This window comes from Nomascus leucogenys, chromosome 4 (genome assembly GCF_006542625.1).
Source record: "Nomascus leucogenys isolate Asia chromosome 4, Asia_NLE_v1, whole genome shotgun sequence".
Classification (NCBI taxonomy): Eukaryota; Metazoa; Chordata; class Mammalia; order Primates; family Hylobatidae; genus Nomascus; species Nomascus leucogenys.
In genome coordinates, this window is record NC_044384.1 from 79,663,902 (window position 1) to 79,682,100 (window position 18,199).

The 18,199-nt window shown below is 38.6% G+C and overlaps 1 protein-coding gene across 3 annotated transcripts in view; it reads left to right on the plus strand.

The window, feature by feature from the left end:
• The first annotated feature begins 10,000 nt into the window (after nucleotides 1-10,000).
• The window catches only part of MS4A4A (membrane spanning 4-domains A4A), a 28,276-nt gene continuing 20,077 nt past the window's right edge, over nucleotides 10,001-18,199 (plus strand). Inside the window, exons 1-2 of one of the 3 annotated variants that reach the window (XM_004087808.2) lie at nucleotides 10,071-10,131; nucleotides 12,024-12,169. Coding sequence is in view for 2 of the 3 variants with exons in the window: in XM_003275212.4 (XP_003275260.2) it covers nucleotides 10,091-10,131 (41 nt within the window). In the remaining variant the exon portion in view is untranslated. Of the gene's footprint in view, nucleotides 10,132-12,023; nucleotides 12,170-18,199 lie in introns of all 3 variants that reach the window. The other 2 variants (XM_003275212.4, XM_004087809.3) reach the window with 2 other exon arrangements.

An 18,199-nucleotide genomic window follows, 5' to 3' on the forward strand; every position in this document is an offset into this window, starting at 1 on the left:
ATCAGAGATAGTATGACTTCTTCTTTTCCTATTTGGATGCATTTTAGTTCTTTCTCTTGCCTGATTGCTTTGTTTAGAACTTCCAGTACTATGAAAAGGAGTGGTGAGAGTGGGCATCCTTGTCTTATTTCAGTCCTCCAGGAGAACTTTCCAGTTTTTGCCCATTCAATATGGTGTTGGCTGTTGGTTTGCCATAGATGGCTCTTATTATTTCATTATTTTGAGGTATATTCCTTCAATGCCTAGTTTGTTGAGGGTTTTTAACATGAAGACATGTAGAATTTTATCAAAAGCCCTTTCTGCATCTATTGAGATGATCATGTTTTTAGTTCTGTTTACGTGGTGAATTACATTTATTGACTCACCTTACATTAAACCAACCTTGCATCCAAGAGATAAAGCCTACTTGATTATGGTGGATTCGATTTTTATGTGCTGCTGGATTTGGTTTTCCAGTATTTTTTTTTTTAGTGTTTTTGAACCTCTGTTCATCAAGGATAGTGGCCTAAAGTTTTCTTTTGTGGCTGTGTGTGTGTGTGTGTGTGTGTGCCAGATTTTGGTATCAGAATGATGTTGGCCTCATAGAATGAGTTAGAGAAGATCCTTTCCTCCTGAATTTTTGGAATAGTTTTAGTAGGATAGTGTCAACTCTTCTTTATACATTTGGTAGAATTGGGCTATGAATGCATCTGGTCCTGAGCTTTTTTTGGTTGGTAGGCTTTTTGTTGTGATTCAATTTCAGAACTTGTTATTGGTTTGTTCGAGGTTTCAGTTTCTTACTGGTTTACTCTTGGGAGGTTGTATGTTTCCAGGAATTTATCTGTTTCTTCTATGTTTTCTAGCTTGTGTTCATAGAGGTGTTGACAGTTGTCTCTGAACATTTTTTGTATTTCTGTGGGATTAGTGATAATGTTGCCTTTGTCATTTCTGATTGTGTTTATGTGGATTTTCTCTCTTTTTTTTCTTTGTTAGTCTAGCTACTGGTCTATCAATCTTATTTATTCTTTCAAGGAATCTCCTCCTGGATTTTTTTATCTTTTTACGGTTTTTTACATTTCAATATTGTTTAGTTTAGCTCTGGTACTGGTTACTTCTTGTCTTCTGCTAGCTTTGGGCTTTGTTAGCTCTTGTTTCTGTAGGTCCTGTGTGTGTGATGTTAGGTTATTAATTTGAGATCTTTCTAACTTTTTGATTTGGGCATTTAGCACTATACATTTTCCTCTTAATGCTGCTCTAGCTATGTCCCAGAGATTCTCGTATGTTATATCTTTGTTCTCATTAGTTTCAAAGAATTTCTTGATTTCTGACTGAATTTCATTGTTTACCCAACACTCATTCAGGAACAGATTGTTTAATTTCCATTTAACTATGTAGTTTTGACAGATCTTCTTGGTATTTATTTCAGTTTTTATTGCACTGTGGTCTGATAGTGTGCTTGGTATGATTTTTTTTAACTGCTGAGGATTGTTTTATGCCTGATTGTGTGGTTTATTGTAGAGTATATACCATGTGCACATGAGAAGAATGTATATTCTGCTGTTTGGGGGTGGAGAGTTCTGTAGCAGTCTGTTAAACCCATTTGGTGAAATGTTGAGTTCAGATCCTGAACATCCTTATTAGTTTTCTGCCTCGATGATCTGTCTAATACTACCAGTGGGGTGTCAAAGTCTCCTGCTATTATTGTGTGATTATCTAAATCTCTTCATATGTATCTAAGAATTTCCTTTGTGAATCTGGGTGCTCCTGGGTTTGATGCATATATATTTAGGATAGTTAGGTCTTCTTGTTGAATTGAACCTTTACCATTATATAATGGCCTTATCTTTAAAAATCATTGTTAAATTCTGTTTTGTTTGAAATTAGAATAGCAACTGCTTAATTTTTCTGTTTCCTTTTGTTTGCTTGGTAGATTTTTCTCCATCCCTTTACTTTGAGTTGATGGGTGTCTTTTCATGTGAAATGGATCTTCTGTGGACAGCATACAGTTGGGTCTTGCCTCTTTATCCAATTCGCCACTTTGTGCCTTTTAATTGGTGCATTTATCCCATTCATATTCAAGGTTAATATTGATATGTGCAGGTTTGATCTTGCCATCATGTTGTCAGCTGGTTATCATGCAGACTTGAATTTTTTTCCCAAAATTTGGACAGGAAGGCACAACCAGAGCTTCCCAGCTTACCAGGAGTGGAAGCACGATAGGAACACATCAATTATAACTGATGAACTGCTGGATGCTCAGTGTGGACTAACTTGGGAGCTGAAACTCCATGAGGCCCAGTCTTGGCGAGAGGTCAAACACTTGCATGGCTTTTACCTCAAAATGTCCTAGAAGGTACTTAGTGTAAAGAACAGAGAAAAATCTTGTGCTTCTGATTAGAGAAGGTAGTATAACCATTTTTGAAATACTCCAGGGCATTCTGTTGTCTTTAACAAAAAAAGTCTTCCCTAAACTATTTTTTCAGATTCTGATTGATTCTGATTGATTTGGATAATATCAAAACCTAACCAGTCTTGGAAAAGGTCAACACACAACTCCACCTTTCTCTATCCTTCCACGTGGGGAAATTGAATATTCAGCTACATCTCTCTATAGTATCCTGCCTGACCTAAGTTCAGGTGGGGGCTAAGAAGCATCTGTGAAGTTGATAACTGAAGAGCACCAGTTGCTAAAGGGCTGAGACCTAATTATGATACTAGAGGATGTTTCCCCTCAGTCTACACTACCATCAGATGAATCAGGATCCTGTATGATAACAGGAGATTACAGTGAATGAACTGTAAACCTCAGACCCTATTTAAGAAGTGGTGTCTAGAGAGATCCAACCATAATAGGGGAGACCAAAACAAGGACATTAGAGGAAATTTCAGCCTTTGACACAAATAGCTACAGCAAACAATAAATGCAGCCTAACTTCTAACCAGATAAACGTAATACCTTACATAAAAGGCCTATTTACTTTACTTCCTTTTATGGCCAGCTATCAACAAAAAATTACAATGTACGTTAAAAGGTAAAAGACAAAGTGTGAAGAAACAAAGCAAGCAACAGAACAAGATTCAAATGTGGCAGAGCTTTTGGAATTATCAGATCAGAAATTTAAAATAACTATGATTAATATTATAAGGACTTTAACAGGAAAAGCGTACAACATGCAAGAATAAATGGATATGATAAGCAGAGAGAAGAAATTTCTACGAAAGAATGGAAAGGTAATGCTAGAAATATAAAATACAGTAATACAAATTTTTAAAATGTCTTTGATAATTTCATCAGTATACTAGGCGTGTCAGAGGAAAGAGTCAGTGAGCTTGAGGATACGTCAATAAAAACTTCCCAAACTGAAGAGCAAAGGGAAAAAATGGAAAAAAAAAAAGAACAGAATATCCCCAAAGTGCAGGACAACTACAAAAGGCATAACATTACATGTAATGGAAATACCATAAAAAGAAACGAGAGAAAGGGAGAGAAGAAATATTTGAAGTTTAAATAATGACTGAGATTTTTCCAGAATTAGTAACAGATGCCGAATCACAGATCCAGGAAGTTCAGAGAATACCATGCATAGTAAATAGTAAAACATCTATACATGGGTATATCTTATTCCAAAGCAGAAAATCAAAGACAAAGAGAAAATTTTGAAAGAAGCATAAAAGAGAAAAGGAAACTTAACTAGAGAGGAACAAGGATAAGTATTACATCAGGCTTCTTTTCAGAAACTATGCAAACAAGAAAGGGGTGAAATGAAATATTTAAAATGTTGGAGGATAAAGGTTCAGGCACCATTCACTCTTCCTTGTTGCAGTAGACACTGGTTGAGATGTTAGGTCTTTCAGCCCTGGAGTTCTGCCTATGTGTGATGCTATGTTGTAGACAAGTCAACTCAGACTCTTCCATTTTAAGAGTGCCAGCATGTTCCATAGAGCTCAGTATAGCTCAAGGCCTGGGATTTGTGAATTAATATCCTCATATTGGAAGAAAAATAGTCATGAGATGTGGTGGTGATGAGATACACATGGTAGGCAGTATTTATGGCAAGGGTGGTGCTCAAAAGAGCTGGTTCATATTGACAATGAGATAATCAGATGGGAAGAACGAACCAGGTGTAGAATCACTGGAGATCAGGCCGGCTGGTCCTTAGAACGTAACTTTTCTAACTCTGAGGATGAAGAAACAAAATATTACTCTACATCACACTGAGTTTAGTTTCTGAGGTGAGATTAAAACTTGGATCATCTCACTCCCAATGATGTACCTTACTGTCTTCGGCCACTTTCTTTCTCAGACATTCTTCACAGTAAATATTTCTTGCACATGTGAGGAGACTTCATGCATTCTCTGTGTCCTGGTTTTCCCTTAGCATCATTGATCATCTGTGCTCCGTCTTAGCTCTTAATCTTATGGTTTCAATACTTTTTTCCTAGAAACCATGACAAGAGCCATAATCTTGTTGAATCAAACTCCGTTGGCCTATCAAAATGTTTATAACATAGTTTTAATTCATCCACTGTTTCATTAAAGCAAATTATAATGAGTGACTGCTGGAGAATAGTATTTGCTTGGATTTCTGAATATAGTATAGGTAGCCTGGAATAGCTAAGGAATCTGTGTTCATAATTCAAAGGAGAGACTGTAAAAAATATATCAAAACACTAAAGTTGGTTTTGAATATCTACTACTGGCATTTTATTTAGCTTTTTGTGGAATTTATTTTAACTGCCTCAAATCCACAAGATAAAATCCAGTGTATAGAAACATGACTTCAGGACACTTCATAAAATGAAAATGTTGGGGAAATTGCTTGCCAGAGATAGCTGGTGATGATTATCCTCTGTGAAACTCAACGTTCAAGGGAAGTGAGATTAGACGTCTCTATAATTGTAGGCCTTTAGAAGGCCTGCGATGAAATAAAAAAAAGAAAGCATTTGTTTCCTTTGATAACTTATATATTTGTTCAATTTGAGTGACTTGATTGGCTGTAAGTCATTTTCTAAGAGTTTCAGATTAAAACTTAATTTCCTTAGTTGGCAAAAATGGTTGCAGAGCAGTAAATTGGTCAGAGCTAAGAGATCTTATAATGATAAAGAAGAGAAGAATGTGATTTGTATATACTACTTTGGTGTCAGCATAGATGAGTTGGGCTATTGTCATTAGACAGACCCTGTCCTTAGGGGACACTGGCATTTATTTTGCATATTAATATACATAGGCACCAGTATCTGAGGTTAAGAGTTAAGAATTTTAAGAGTATTTTCTTAAGAATAATACCTGTCTTTGCTACATATGTACTGTCTGAAGAACCATTTCTTAAGCACAAAGGAAACCCATATGGGAAAAAAAAACATTTTGTGCTTTTAATTTAGAATTATATAGGCAATGGAAAAATATTTTTATTAAAAGGATACAAAATAATATTTTTTCTAGATTCAAAATGAGGAATTACAGTGCTTAGATCTATCACCTCAACTTTACAGGACTCCTATTTCCTAATATATTTGTTTTCACATTTTCCCTCCGTTCTAATCTTTTATTCCAGATAGCTCTAAGACTTTTACCATCTCTTTAGCTGAGATTGGAATATAATTTTCTCTGATACTGTATCTCAGTTCACTGCTGACTGATGTGCCACCTACATCCATTCTCTGCATTGATTCTATTTTACCCACCCAATAGCATTCAACAGAAATGTTCCCACCTGGTGTCAGACATCGAGAAATGTTGAAATCAAAAAGATAAATAAGATACATTATCTGTCCTCAGAGATACAATGAACTGGTAAGAAAAACACTTAGAAAAATATAATTTTCAAATAATGGCTAATCTTGGTGGATTAAACACATCTTTTTCCTCATGAAACCCAACTAAATGACTACAAAGGGTCTGGGAGAAAGTCATAAATCCAAAAATTCAAAAATAATATGAGAGAAATTGCATCTTTTTTTAAATGTTAGAAACCAGCTAGACAAGCAATAAATGACTTAGCAGCCTCCAGAAAGTGAAAACCTGACTGATGGAATTGGAAGCTTAGAAAAAATTTGATTCTCTTTGCAGAACCCCAGTGAGACTCAAGAATTATAAGTGCTTTCAGTTGACTATGTCTGGGGACACAGCTAACTGTCTGAGAAGGTAGTTGTATTTGTCTGTTCTCACATTGCTAAAAAAGACATAACCAAGACTGGGTAATTTATGAAGAAAAAGAGGTTTAATGGACTCAGAGTTCCACATAGTTGGGGAGGCCTCAGAATAATGGTGGAAGGCAAAATGCACATCTTACATGGCTGCAGACAAGAGAGATTGAGAGCCAAGCAAAAAGGAAAACCACTTATCAAATCATCAGATCTGGTGAGACTTATTCACTACCACAAGAAAAGTATGGGGGAACACGCCCCCATGATTCAATTATCTCCCAGTGGTTCCCTCCCACAACATGTGGGAATGATGGTAGCTACAATTCAAGATGAAATTTGGTGGGGACACTGCCAAACCATATCAACAGTGAATACTTAAGTAAGTGAATTCACTGAGAATAGTGAATTAAGATCCCTGAAGGCCTAGAGTGTAACCAGTCCTAACTGGAATACGAGAATATAAGGCTCCAGGAAGGGAGAATGTCTACAGAAAAATCCCTAATGAAACAGATCAATTACCCTGTGGGTCTCTAGACACTGAGATTTACATTTATGGTGGAGTATTTAAAACAACTTATTTTCAGGTATGTAGAAAACAGCATATGAAACATGAGGCAGTTACTAACTTCAGAGAGAAAAATGGTCAAAAGGAAGCGTAATCATAACACTCATAATGAATTAGCCACTAATGATTTAAATACTATAAATTGAGTTAACTAAAAAATCATGATAAAACTATATGGGAGAATGAGGGAAAAGGAAGTGTTATGCTGGGAAGGTGTGTCCAGGGTAAAAATGAAGGATATAGGGATTAGTCTATTGCTTTCAGTAGCAGGAAGTTAGTGGATAATATATAAAACCAAAAATTAGAACAGTATTTAAAATCATTCACTTAGAATATGGAGTCAACACAAAAAGAAACAATTAAAAATTAAATATTTGCTTCTAGAGAAAGAAAACTGGTTGGGACCTGGGGAAGGGGGCACTAACGATTTCTTTCAGGCTAAATCCAGTGAACATTTTACTGTTGTTAGCTTGTCTCTCTGAAGTATTTAATAATATTTGAATGATTTCTTCCTACTGAAATATTTCTGTGCTCAAAAAATGATAAGTAATTTACTTATATTATCTAATATAACCCTTTCAACAACGCTATGACATGTTACTATCTGTATTTTACAGATGAGTAAACTGAGGTGCGGAAAGCCTAAGCAACTTGCTCCAGCTCACATAGGGCATAGGATTCAAAACCCAGCTCAAGGCCAGGTGCAGTGACTCACGCCTGTAATCCCAGCACTTTGGGAGACCAAGGAGGGTATATCTGGAGTTCAAGAACAGCCTGGCCAAAATGGTGAAACCCAGTCTCTGTTAATATATAATATAATATGTTATATAGAGATATGTTCTATTATATATATATAATATATATATACAATATATAATAATCTATATATCTCTATATAATATATAATAATCTATATATCTATATATAATATATAGATATTCTATTATATATAATAGAATATATATATTCTGTATATATAGAATATATATATTTCTCTGTCAAATTTCATGTTATTGTTCTCTTGAAATTGTTATCTGCTAATAATAACCTGATAATGTCTCATTTCATACCATATGGAGTGGGAGGAGACTGATGCCTGTCCTTAGTCTAGAATTTCAGCCTCTCTTAGGAAGTCATGAAACTCTGTACCCTTGTCTTCTGCAATGCCACATTTTCCGAGTTTGCCTGCTATCTTCCTTACCCTCTTTTTCATAATCCTCTGGGAACTCTTAGTTCTGATTATACTGTCTCTATCCTCTAGAAAAAGGGTTTGACGTTTTCTGCCTCCACCCACAAGCCTGGGTGACCTCATCCCTCTGGGTGAAGAGTGGTTGGGTTTACCTCTATAGCCATGTTCTCATTCCCTAGCTCCTGCCAGTTATCCAATTCTTGTCAACTTTATTTGAAGGTCCTTACCCAACTCTGATTAAATACATGCAAAATTTTACTCTTTGTTCCTGCAGTTCAGTCCTGGTCCATGTCTATTGCCTTACTGAATGGCTCTATCGCTCATTCAGTTTCCTAACCCAGAATCTGAGTGTCATCCTTTCCTTTTTTTTCTCCTGATTTACATATCCATTATACCAACAGGTACTGTCATGTCTCATTCCTAAACATCTTTCAAATCCATTCATTCTCTCCAACTTCACCAGTATCACAGGTAGTTCAGGTAACCATCATCCCTTCCCTAGAGAACTGCCTCTACCTTGAGCCTAATTCTCTGATTTTATTATTATTTATTCCTGTTGTTTGAAACCAGGACAATCTTTCTGAAATATAATCTATTTTAATTTTGAGAATCGTAATTTCAGATTATAGACCACATCGTTTTTGGAGTTAAGCAAAACTGGATTTCAATCTCATCTATACCAGCTATACGAATATCTGTGAGTTTCAGTTTCTTCTTCCGAAAAATAGAAATAATAATATTACCTTCCTTCATTCCCCTTCCATTTGTGTGTCTTTTGCTCATTCATCAGGTCTCCAATTAGATGTTCCCTTATCTAGGAAGTCTCCTCTGCCTACCCAATGTTGGGTTCATTGATCCTTCTGTGAGCTCTCTTAGGATACCCTACTTTACCTTGCAGATCACTGATTATAATGGGTTGTAACGATGTATTTACTCATCTGTATTGCCATTTTACCTTGCGGATAACTGATAGTAATGGATTGTAGTGATTTATTTACTGGTCTGTTTTTTCAAGTAGTCTATAAACTCTTTGCGTGAAAATTATTTTTTATCATTTTATCAGAAGCACATGGCACACTGCTTGGCTTATAGTAGTTTTTCTAAAGAAAATGCTGAATGAATGAAAACTGCACGCCACTTTGCTTTCCTCCTCCATGTAAAGTAGGCATTATTTTATTTTACAAATGAATCTTAGGTTCAGGAGATTAACAAGGCCATGCAAGAAATGCTTGCCATTGGTTTTATCTTAGTCAAAGACCAGCTCATTCTATGATACCAGCTGCTTCCTTCACTTAGAAGGTGTTGTTTTATTGCCATACAACCAACTTGTTGCCATTTTATGGCCACTCCTGATGAATCTCTAAAGGTGGAATTTCATGTAAATAAAACATTTAGGCTGGGCGCAGTGGCTCACACCTGTAATCCCAGCACTTTGGGAGGCCAAGGTGGGCAGATCACGAGGTCAGGAGATTGAGACCACGGTGAAACCCCATCTCTACTGAAAATACAAAAAATTAGCCGGGCGTAGTGGCGGGAGCCTGTAGTCCCAGCTACTCGGGAGGCTGAGGCAGGAGAATGGTGTGAACCAGTGAGGCGGAGCTTGCAGTGAGCCGAGATTGCGCCACTGCACTCCAGCCTGGGCGACAGAGTGAGATTCCATCTCCAAAAAAAAATTTTAAGTTGTGTATATTAAGATTGGTACAAAAGTAATTGTGATTTTGGCCATAAAATAATGGCAAAAACTGCAATTACTTTTGCACCAACCTAAAAAAATAGTAATAGTAGTGCTCCAGGAAGACAAGAGTACTGTGGAAATGTATGACACTGTGAAAGGGGGTATTTACAAAATCCCATTTACTTGTTTATATATCGACCTTTGAAGAGAGTCTGGCATACAGTAAATCCTCTACCACTGATATCCACAGTAATTAGCAGTATTATTTTCATAGAAAGACTGTATCAGGCAGCCACTGCTTTTTCAGCAAATTTCAAAATAGACATCCACACCCATATTGGGAACACAAAATCAGTTAATGCTTCCGATATAAAAGAGGAACTAGCTGTGCGTCTCAGAAATTCTCAGCACAGCTTTTAAGGTTCCAAACATCTGCTAGAAGAGGAATGCAGATTTAAACTGAGTGAGGTGTGGAGTGGGGGAAGTTGATTGGGTCTAGACCAAAGAACTTTGAGGAACTTGCCCAGAGCCCTGCATGCATCAGACCTACAGCAGACATTGCAGGCCTGAAGAAAGGTAGGTCCAGGGACTTGCCTTCCTAGGCTTTCGGGCTGATGGTTTGTTTCATTTCCTGGGTTAAGGATTTCTGGGAGTGGAATGAGAAAAATAATGAGGCCACTTCCCATGACCCAAGCTGGTATTCAGGGTTGGGGTGGGTTGAGTGCACCTTTAAATGTGCATTTGGTGGGGGGATGAGGAACAGTTTTTGCTACAGTCGATGGGAGTTAGAAAAGCCTCCTAAAGGCTGACATTGGAGGCTGGATAAGGTTGTTTAGTTACTTTTGTCCCCTAAGTCCTCAGGATATCAAAACACTGAAAACAACATTTTAAGCTTTTGACTAGTTACCTCATCTACTGTTAATGCCCTGCTTCCATGGTCTTTATTCTCTGTGTCTGACTGGTTATTTTTATAACTCAGGATTTAAGAACAGATGTATCACATGCAGAATTTGGTGTACATGGAGTAGGGTACAGGCAGGGTCCCCAGCCTTGTACATTTAGATGGGCTGTGGCCTGACCTAGTTCTCCAGCGGTCTTTGGCACTATTCATGGGCACCCAGGCAGTAAACTGAGGCTGCTTATGATAAAATCTGCTAATGAAAAACACCTTGTAGACTTTTAGCATTCTTAGGATAAGAAAGAAGCTTGTAAGTAGTCGTGGTCATTGTAATCTTTCCCCAGATGAAGTAAATGAAACCCAGAAAAGGGAAATAATGTAGCCAGAATCACACAAGTTAATAAAAGGGCTAGGAGCAAAAACAACAACAACCAACAACAACAGCAACAACAACAACAACAACAGAATTCTTGGTTCCTAGTCCAGGCCTTTTCCCTTCCTGTGCCACCATTTCTGCATCCCCATCATCCTCCTAAAAACTATCCAGATTCAGGCCTCATTTTGGGTTTCTAGTCTATTTGATATTGCCAAGAAAAAGGGATGGCCGTTTGTACCACTCTCCTCATGCTCTCTCCTTGCAATTGTGACCCATGAGGGGGATGGTGACATAAAAATGAGGAAACAAGAGACTGGTGGTGCTGCTGATCCACAAGGTGACTGGGGCCAATAGAAGAGGGAAGGGTGGTCTAGGTTCCCACACCTCTTTATCAGGGGTGTGGGGGAAAGATATTGTAGTTGTCAAGAGCCTGATGCATATAGGTGATGTGACAAAACCAAGGTTTAGATTCTTCTCCAACCTGGAAGAAATGTCCCTCATATATATCCAATATTCTCAGCAGTTAAAAAAAAATTGAATATAGAGAAGTCAAGCCCTGGATGGTAAACACATGTTTTTGTCCTTGGGGACTTGATGTGCCGTAGATAATTAACACAAGGATTTCTGTGGTGGAAAAAGAGGAGTCAGTTATATGAATTTATGGCCAGAATTTCTTAGAATGACAAAGCACCAGCTTTGAATGACCAGAACCTGACCTATGTTTCCAAAGAATCATGGGAAAGCATAGGAGTCAGTTATAAGCTTTATTTTGATATAATTGCTCTGCCCTCGAGGAAGCTTACAGTCTTACCAGAGAGGCACTAAACACAGAGAGAGAACCACCAGTGCGTTTGATAAGACAGACCCAACATGTCCTAAATTCTCAGTCTGAAGGTGTGCCTGAGAGATTGAGGCAGAGGTTCTTTTACATTAATGGAGAATGAAGTACACATTTAGATGGACTAAGAAGAATCATCTTTAGTCACTTTCCAAATAACTTTGACTTTTGCAATGTAGAAGGAACATAACATAGATTTCTTAAACCCTTATTTATCGTCATAGGTTGAGTCATCCACGTGCGGGCAATGGTGGGGACGTAGCGGAATAGTGTCTGAGAGAAGATAGAGACTATAAAATGCTGTTCGTTTGTGAGAAGATTAGACGATGTGGTGGGTTTGTTTTTGTTCTTACAAGGTGGTCACAAGAGGGGTGGAACATTCCTGCAAATGGTTTCAATATATGCAGATGTCTCAATATAGGAATGAAATTACTTCTTTGGAACAACTTAAATAAGTCAAATATACTTGGAGCTTTAAAAATTAAAAGGAGAGAGATTCGAGGTAAGACTACAACAAGAGATTTGTGCTGAAGTAGCAGAGGTTTTGTTATCAACATTAAAAATTTTAACTTTATGCTAAGCGTGGTGAAATGTAAAAGAAGGCTTTTAAAGTGGAGGGTGACTCAATTGTTTTTGTATTTGATCATTCTGGCCACAACATCAGTGGTGGATTGAATATCCAAAGCCACAAATGGACACGGAACATTCAGAGGCTATAACGAATACTTCTGATAAAAATAGGATAATGGCTTGCCTTGAGAAGATGGGAGAAATACACAGAGTTGAAAAATGGTTGTGTACGATTAGAATGAGATTGATTGAGCATAGAGGGTAGGCAACAGAAGGAACCAATGACGAACTATCAGATATTTTTGAGACAGGGTCTCACTGTGTTGCCCAGGCTGGAGTACCCTGATGCCATTGTGGTTTACTGCAGCCTGGACCTCAGCCTCCTGCATAGCTGGGATTACAGGCGCCCACCACCACACCCGGCTAATTTTTGCATTTTGTATAGAGATGGGGTTTCACCATGTTCCCCAGTCTGATCTCAAACTCCTGGACTCCAGGGATCCTCCCACCTTGGCCCACCATAGTGCTGGGGATTACAGGAGTGAGTCACAGTGCCCAACTTTAAACTTCCCAATTTTTAGCATGGATAGTGTAGTTAATTGCTGGGCCTTCCACTAAGAAAGGACACTTGTAATTTCATAGCTCTCTTAGGGTTCCTGTTCCCTTTAGCTCTTGCCACTCTTGATTAGCAACTACTTGCAGGGCTCTGAAATAATCTCCACATGCTGTTCCTTGCGCCACCTTACTTTTTTGAAAGAGAAATTTTGAGGAAGACTAGATGTCTTCTATTTAGGTCTTCTAAGGTTTGAAATAAAAATAACCTCTTCTCTCTTCTGGGACAAGTAGGTAAATTGTCAGTTTCTGGGCTTTATTAGAATGACTTTAAATTAAGCCCAGAGAAGGACAATTCCCCTAAGGACACATCCCCTAAAATTTGAGGATGTGGATTAAATGTTAAGACCAAAAATCAGACCTATTTTATTTTAGACATATGCTCCAAATCTAAGTTTTGTGCTCTGTCCAGGGAGTGCTAAAGTGTATATATAGGTCTGAATATACCTGCTCCATAGCATATAAATGTAACCCACCTCACAAATTCCTTTATCATTGGAACAGATACTGCAAGAGGAAGAGGAGGGCCTCTTGGCCCACCTCTACATGGTCTTGTTATCTAACTTATTCCAAATTGGGTGGTTTCCACCTTTTAGCTATTATAGATAATGCTGCTAAGAAAATTAATTGTACAAGTTTTTGTGCAAACGAGATCTTCTATCCACCAGACTAGTTTAGTGGATCCCCTCAAGCAAAGGAGTTCTGGAATTACATCACCTGGATTTAAATTTTGGCCCTGCCACTGTTTACTGAAGTTACTTAATCTTGTGTTTATATAATTCTGTCCTGTGAATAATAGAGTATATCTCTCAGGGGAATTTAATGATGAAATAACACATATAAAACATTTAAACCAGTGCATGTCACTTAATAAATGCTAAATACATATTAACTATTATTATTGGTATTCCTACCATCACTTACTCATTTCTGGCTTGAAGTATAAAACATAAACTTCCTTTAACACTTCCTGCCACTCAAGGACATGCTAGACAGGGACTTTATTCCTGTCATGACCCTGCTCCAATCTGCTCTGGTCTTGGGGAAAGTGGAAAAGCAGATAAGAGGGGTCTATATAATTGGTGAGAGCGTGTTTTTCATGGTACCATGGTACCATGTGGTCAGAGGTTGACTCTTCCTGTCTTTGGCAGTTTGTCTCAAAGATTGGTGAGAAGAGTCAGGATTGTCCTCCTTTTTTGCTCTCAGTAAGGTAGATACAAGACTATGCAGAGGCGGGCCAAGAGGCTCTCCTCTTCCTCTTGCAGTCTCTGTTCTAATGTTAATGGAGTTTATGAGGTGGGTTACATTTACATGATATGGAGTAGGTACATTCAGACCTATATGGACACTTTGGCATCCTCTGAGCAGAACACAAAAATTAGATATGGATCAAAGGGGTAAAATAAAATAGCAGGCCTTATTTTTTGTCTTAAATTTAATTTGTACTCTAAAATTTTGTTAAACATCAGAGAATTGTCCCCCTCTGGGCTTAATTTAAAGTCATTCTAATAATTTACCAACTGTCCCAGAAGGGAGAAGAGGTAATTTTTATTTCAAACATTAGAAGACCTAAATAGAAGATATTCAGCCTTCCTCAAAATTTCTCTTTCAAAAAAGTAGGGTGGCTCAGGAAAAGTATGTGGAAATTATTTCAGAACCCTACAAGCAGCCTCTAATCAAGAATGGCAAGAACTAAATGTAACAGAAACCCTAAGAGGGCTATGGGACTGCAAGTGTCCTTTCTTGGTGGAAGGCCCAGCAATTAACTACACTGTCTGTGTTAAAAATCTGGAAATTTAAGTTTGGGCACGGTGGCTCACTCCTGTAATCCCAGCACTACTGGAGGCTGAGACAGGAGGATCACTTGAGCCTTGGAGTTTGAGACCAGCCTGGGTAACATGGAGAAACCCCATCTCTACAAAAAATACAAAAATTAGCTGGGTGTGGTGGCACACGCCAGTAATCACAGCTACTTGGGTGGCTGAGGTCGAGGCTGCAGTGAGCCATGATAGTGCCAGTGTACTCCAGCCTGGGCAACAGAGTGAGACCCTGTCTCAAAAAAGTCTGGTAGTTTATTGGGGGAACCAGTCCCCAATATTTCAATGTACGTTCTTTTCTATTTTCCCTAAGTGTCAGACAGTCTGAAGAAATAAAGAGAAAGAGTACAAAAGAGAGAAATTTTACAGCTGGGCCTCCGGGGGTGACATCACATGTCAGCAGGCACTGTAATGCCCCTGAGTCACAAAACCAGCAAGTTTTTATTAGGGATTTCAAAAGAGGAGGAGTGTACGAATAGGGAGTGGGTCACAGAGATCACATGCTTCAAATGGCAATAAGAGATCACAAGGGCAGAAGGGCAGAGCAAGGTCACAAGGCCAGGGTGAAATCAGAATTACTAATGAGGTTCCATGTCCTGCTGTGCACGCATTGCCATTGATAAACATCTTAACAGGAAACAGGGTTCAAGAGCAGAGAACCAGTCTGACCACAATTCACCAGGCTGGAATTTCCTAATCCTAGCAAGCCTGAGGGCGCCGCAAGAGACTAGGGCGTATTTCATCCCTTATCTTCAATCGCATAAGGCAGACACCCCCAGAATGGCTGTCCATAGGCACCCCCTGGGAATGCATTCCCTTCCCAGGGTTATTCCTTACTGGGAAAAGAATTCAGCAATATTTCTCCTACTTGTTTTCTGCAATAAGAAAAATATGACTCTGTTCTGCCCAACCCCACAGGCAGTCAGACCTTATGGTTATCTCCTTTGTTCTCTGAACATCGCTGTTATCCTGTTCTTTTTCAGGGTGCCCAGATTTCATACTGTTCAAACACACGTTTTACAATTTGTGCAGTTAACACAATCATCACAGGGTCGTGAGGCAACATACATCCTCAGCTGACAAAGATGACGGGATTAAGAGATTAAAGTAAAGACAGGCATAGGAAATTATAAAAGTATTGATTGGGGAAGTGATAAATGTCCATGAAATCTTCACAATTTATGTTCAGATATTGCAGTAAAGACAGGCGTAAGATATTATAAAAGTATTAATTTGGAGAACTAATAAATGTCCATGAAATCTTCACAATTTACGTTCTTCTGCCATGGCTTCAGCTGGTCCCTCCGTTCGGGGTCCCTGACTTCCCGCAAGAGTAGTTTGTTATTAATGACTTCTATTACCCACCCTCTATGCTCAGTCAATCACTAAATGATGACCTTCTTTGCCTCTTTTGACAGTTTTTGACTTGAAGTTTATTTTACATGATCTAAGTACAGATAATTATTCTCTTTAGGCTACTATTTGCATGGAATAGTCCATCCCTTAACTTTCAATCTATGTTTCTTCTTAAGGCTAAAGTGAGTCTCTTAAAGCATCTGGTTAGATCTTGTTTTTTAAAAGTTTTCCAGCCACTCTTTGACTTTTGTTCAAAGATTTAATTCATTTATATTTAAGGTTAGCATTAATAGATAAGGATTTACTAGTGACATTTTATTATTTTGGTGGGTGGAGATTGTTTTTGTAGATCTTTGTTTCTTTCTTGCTCTCTGGTCTGCCTTTGTGATTTAGTAATTTTATGAATTGCTAAGCTTTGAATTCTTTAACATTTGTGTATCTGCTGTAGCTCTTTGCCTTGTAATCATCATTATGCTTACATAAAACATCGTGTAGTTTTATAAATTGACTATTTTAAGGTGACAATAACAATGTTTGTTGAAACAAGAACTCTAGACTTGTACTGTCTTCCCATGAAACTAAATTTTTGATACCTTTGTTTTCTGCAACTGTAAAAGACCATTGAAGACTGGGTAATTTATTACAAAATTTTATTTTGTTCATAGCTCTAGAGGCTAGGAAGTCTAAAGGCATGCATGGTGTAAACCTCTAGTGAGGATAATCCCATGAAGGAAGGTGGAAGTGAGCGTACAAAGCAGAGAGAGAGATGGGGCCAAATTTATTCTTTTATCAGGAGTCCACTCCTGTGATAACTAACCCTCTCCAAGGATAATAACATTCATCCATTCATGCAGGTAGAGGTCTCCTGATGTAATTACCTCTTGAAGGTCCCACCTCTTAATACTGTCAAAATGGCAATTAAGTTTTCAAATGAGTTTTAGAGGGGACATTGAAACCACAGCGTTTCATCCACAACCCTCCAAAACTTATGTTCTTCTCACATACAAAATACAATAATTCTGTCTCAATAGCCTCAAAATTTTTACCCATTCCAGCATTGACTCTAAAGTTCTAAGTCCAGAGTCACATCAGAAGCAGATATGGATAAGACTCAAGGTATGATTTACCTGGAGGCAAATGTTTCCAGCTGTGAGACTGTGAAATCAAAACAAGTGGTTTGTCTTCAAAATATAATGGTGGAACAGGTGCAGAATAGACTTTCTCAGTTCAAAAGAAAGAACTAGGCAAGAAAAATGTGTAAGTGGTTTCAAGTGAGTCCAAAACCCAACTGAGAAAACAGCATTAAGCTTTAAATCTGGAGAATAATTTCCTTTGACTCTATGTCCTGAATCCTGGGGACACTGATTGGGGCTCTCAGACAGTCCTGCTCCCATATCTTTGCTGGGCTCAGTCCGTGCTTCAGCTCTGTTAGGTTGGCGTTGCATGCTAGTGGCCCTATAGTTCTGAGATCTCAAAGGTAGCCTCACTCCCATGGCTCCACTAGGCATATCCCTAACTGGGACTCTCTGTGTTGGCTCTGACCCCACATTTTCACTCAGCATTGCCCTGATGGAGGCTCTTTGAAGTGGCTCCACTCCCATAGCTATTTGTGACATCCTTTGAAACTAGGTGGCGAAAGCCATGCCCCTACAACTCTTGCAGTCTGTGAGCCTATAGAGTTAACACCACATGTTTGTATTTTTTAGGCACAAGTATTATAATGGCTGTAGAGCTGGGGTCCTAGGCTCAGAATCTTGCAAAACTACTGTGGCACAGGTTCACTCACCAAGGCATGGATGGATGCAGGTTACCCACAAAGCTGAGGCTGTAACTCTGAAGCACACCTCAGTAACTCAAGCCCATGGGGCAGGGATGGAATAGTTACTGATTCTGGGGTCAGTGCACAACACCAGCATGGCCCCAGGGAAAGAGGGGTGCTCTGGAGGCTTGAGCTCTGGGGAGCAGGTTACAGTTGAAATTTTGGTTCCAGAGCCAATAGGACACTGCAGCAACTCTATCCCTAGGTGATGGAGTGCCACATAGTGGTAACCCTAGACCCTGGGATGGTAGGGCATGGCAATATCCCAGGCTGTGTAAATCTGGATGTAGCAGCAGCAAGGCCTCAGGAATGACTAAGACTGTCTGTGGCTTGGTCCTTGGGTTTCTTGAAGCAGTAT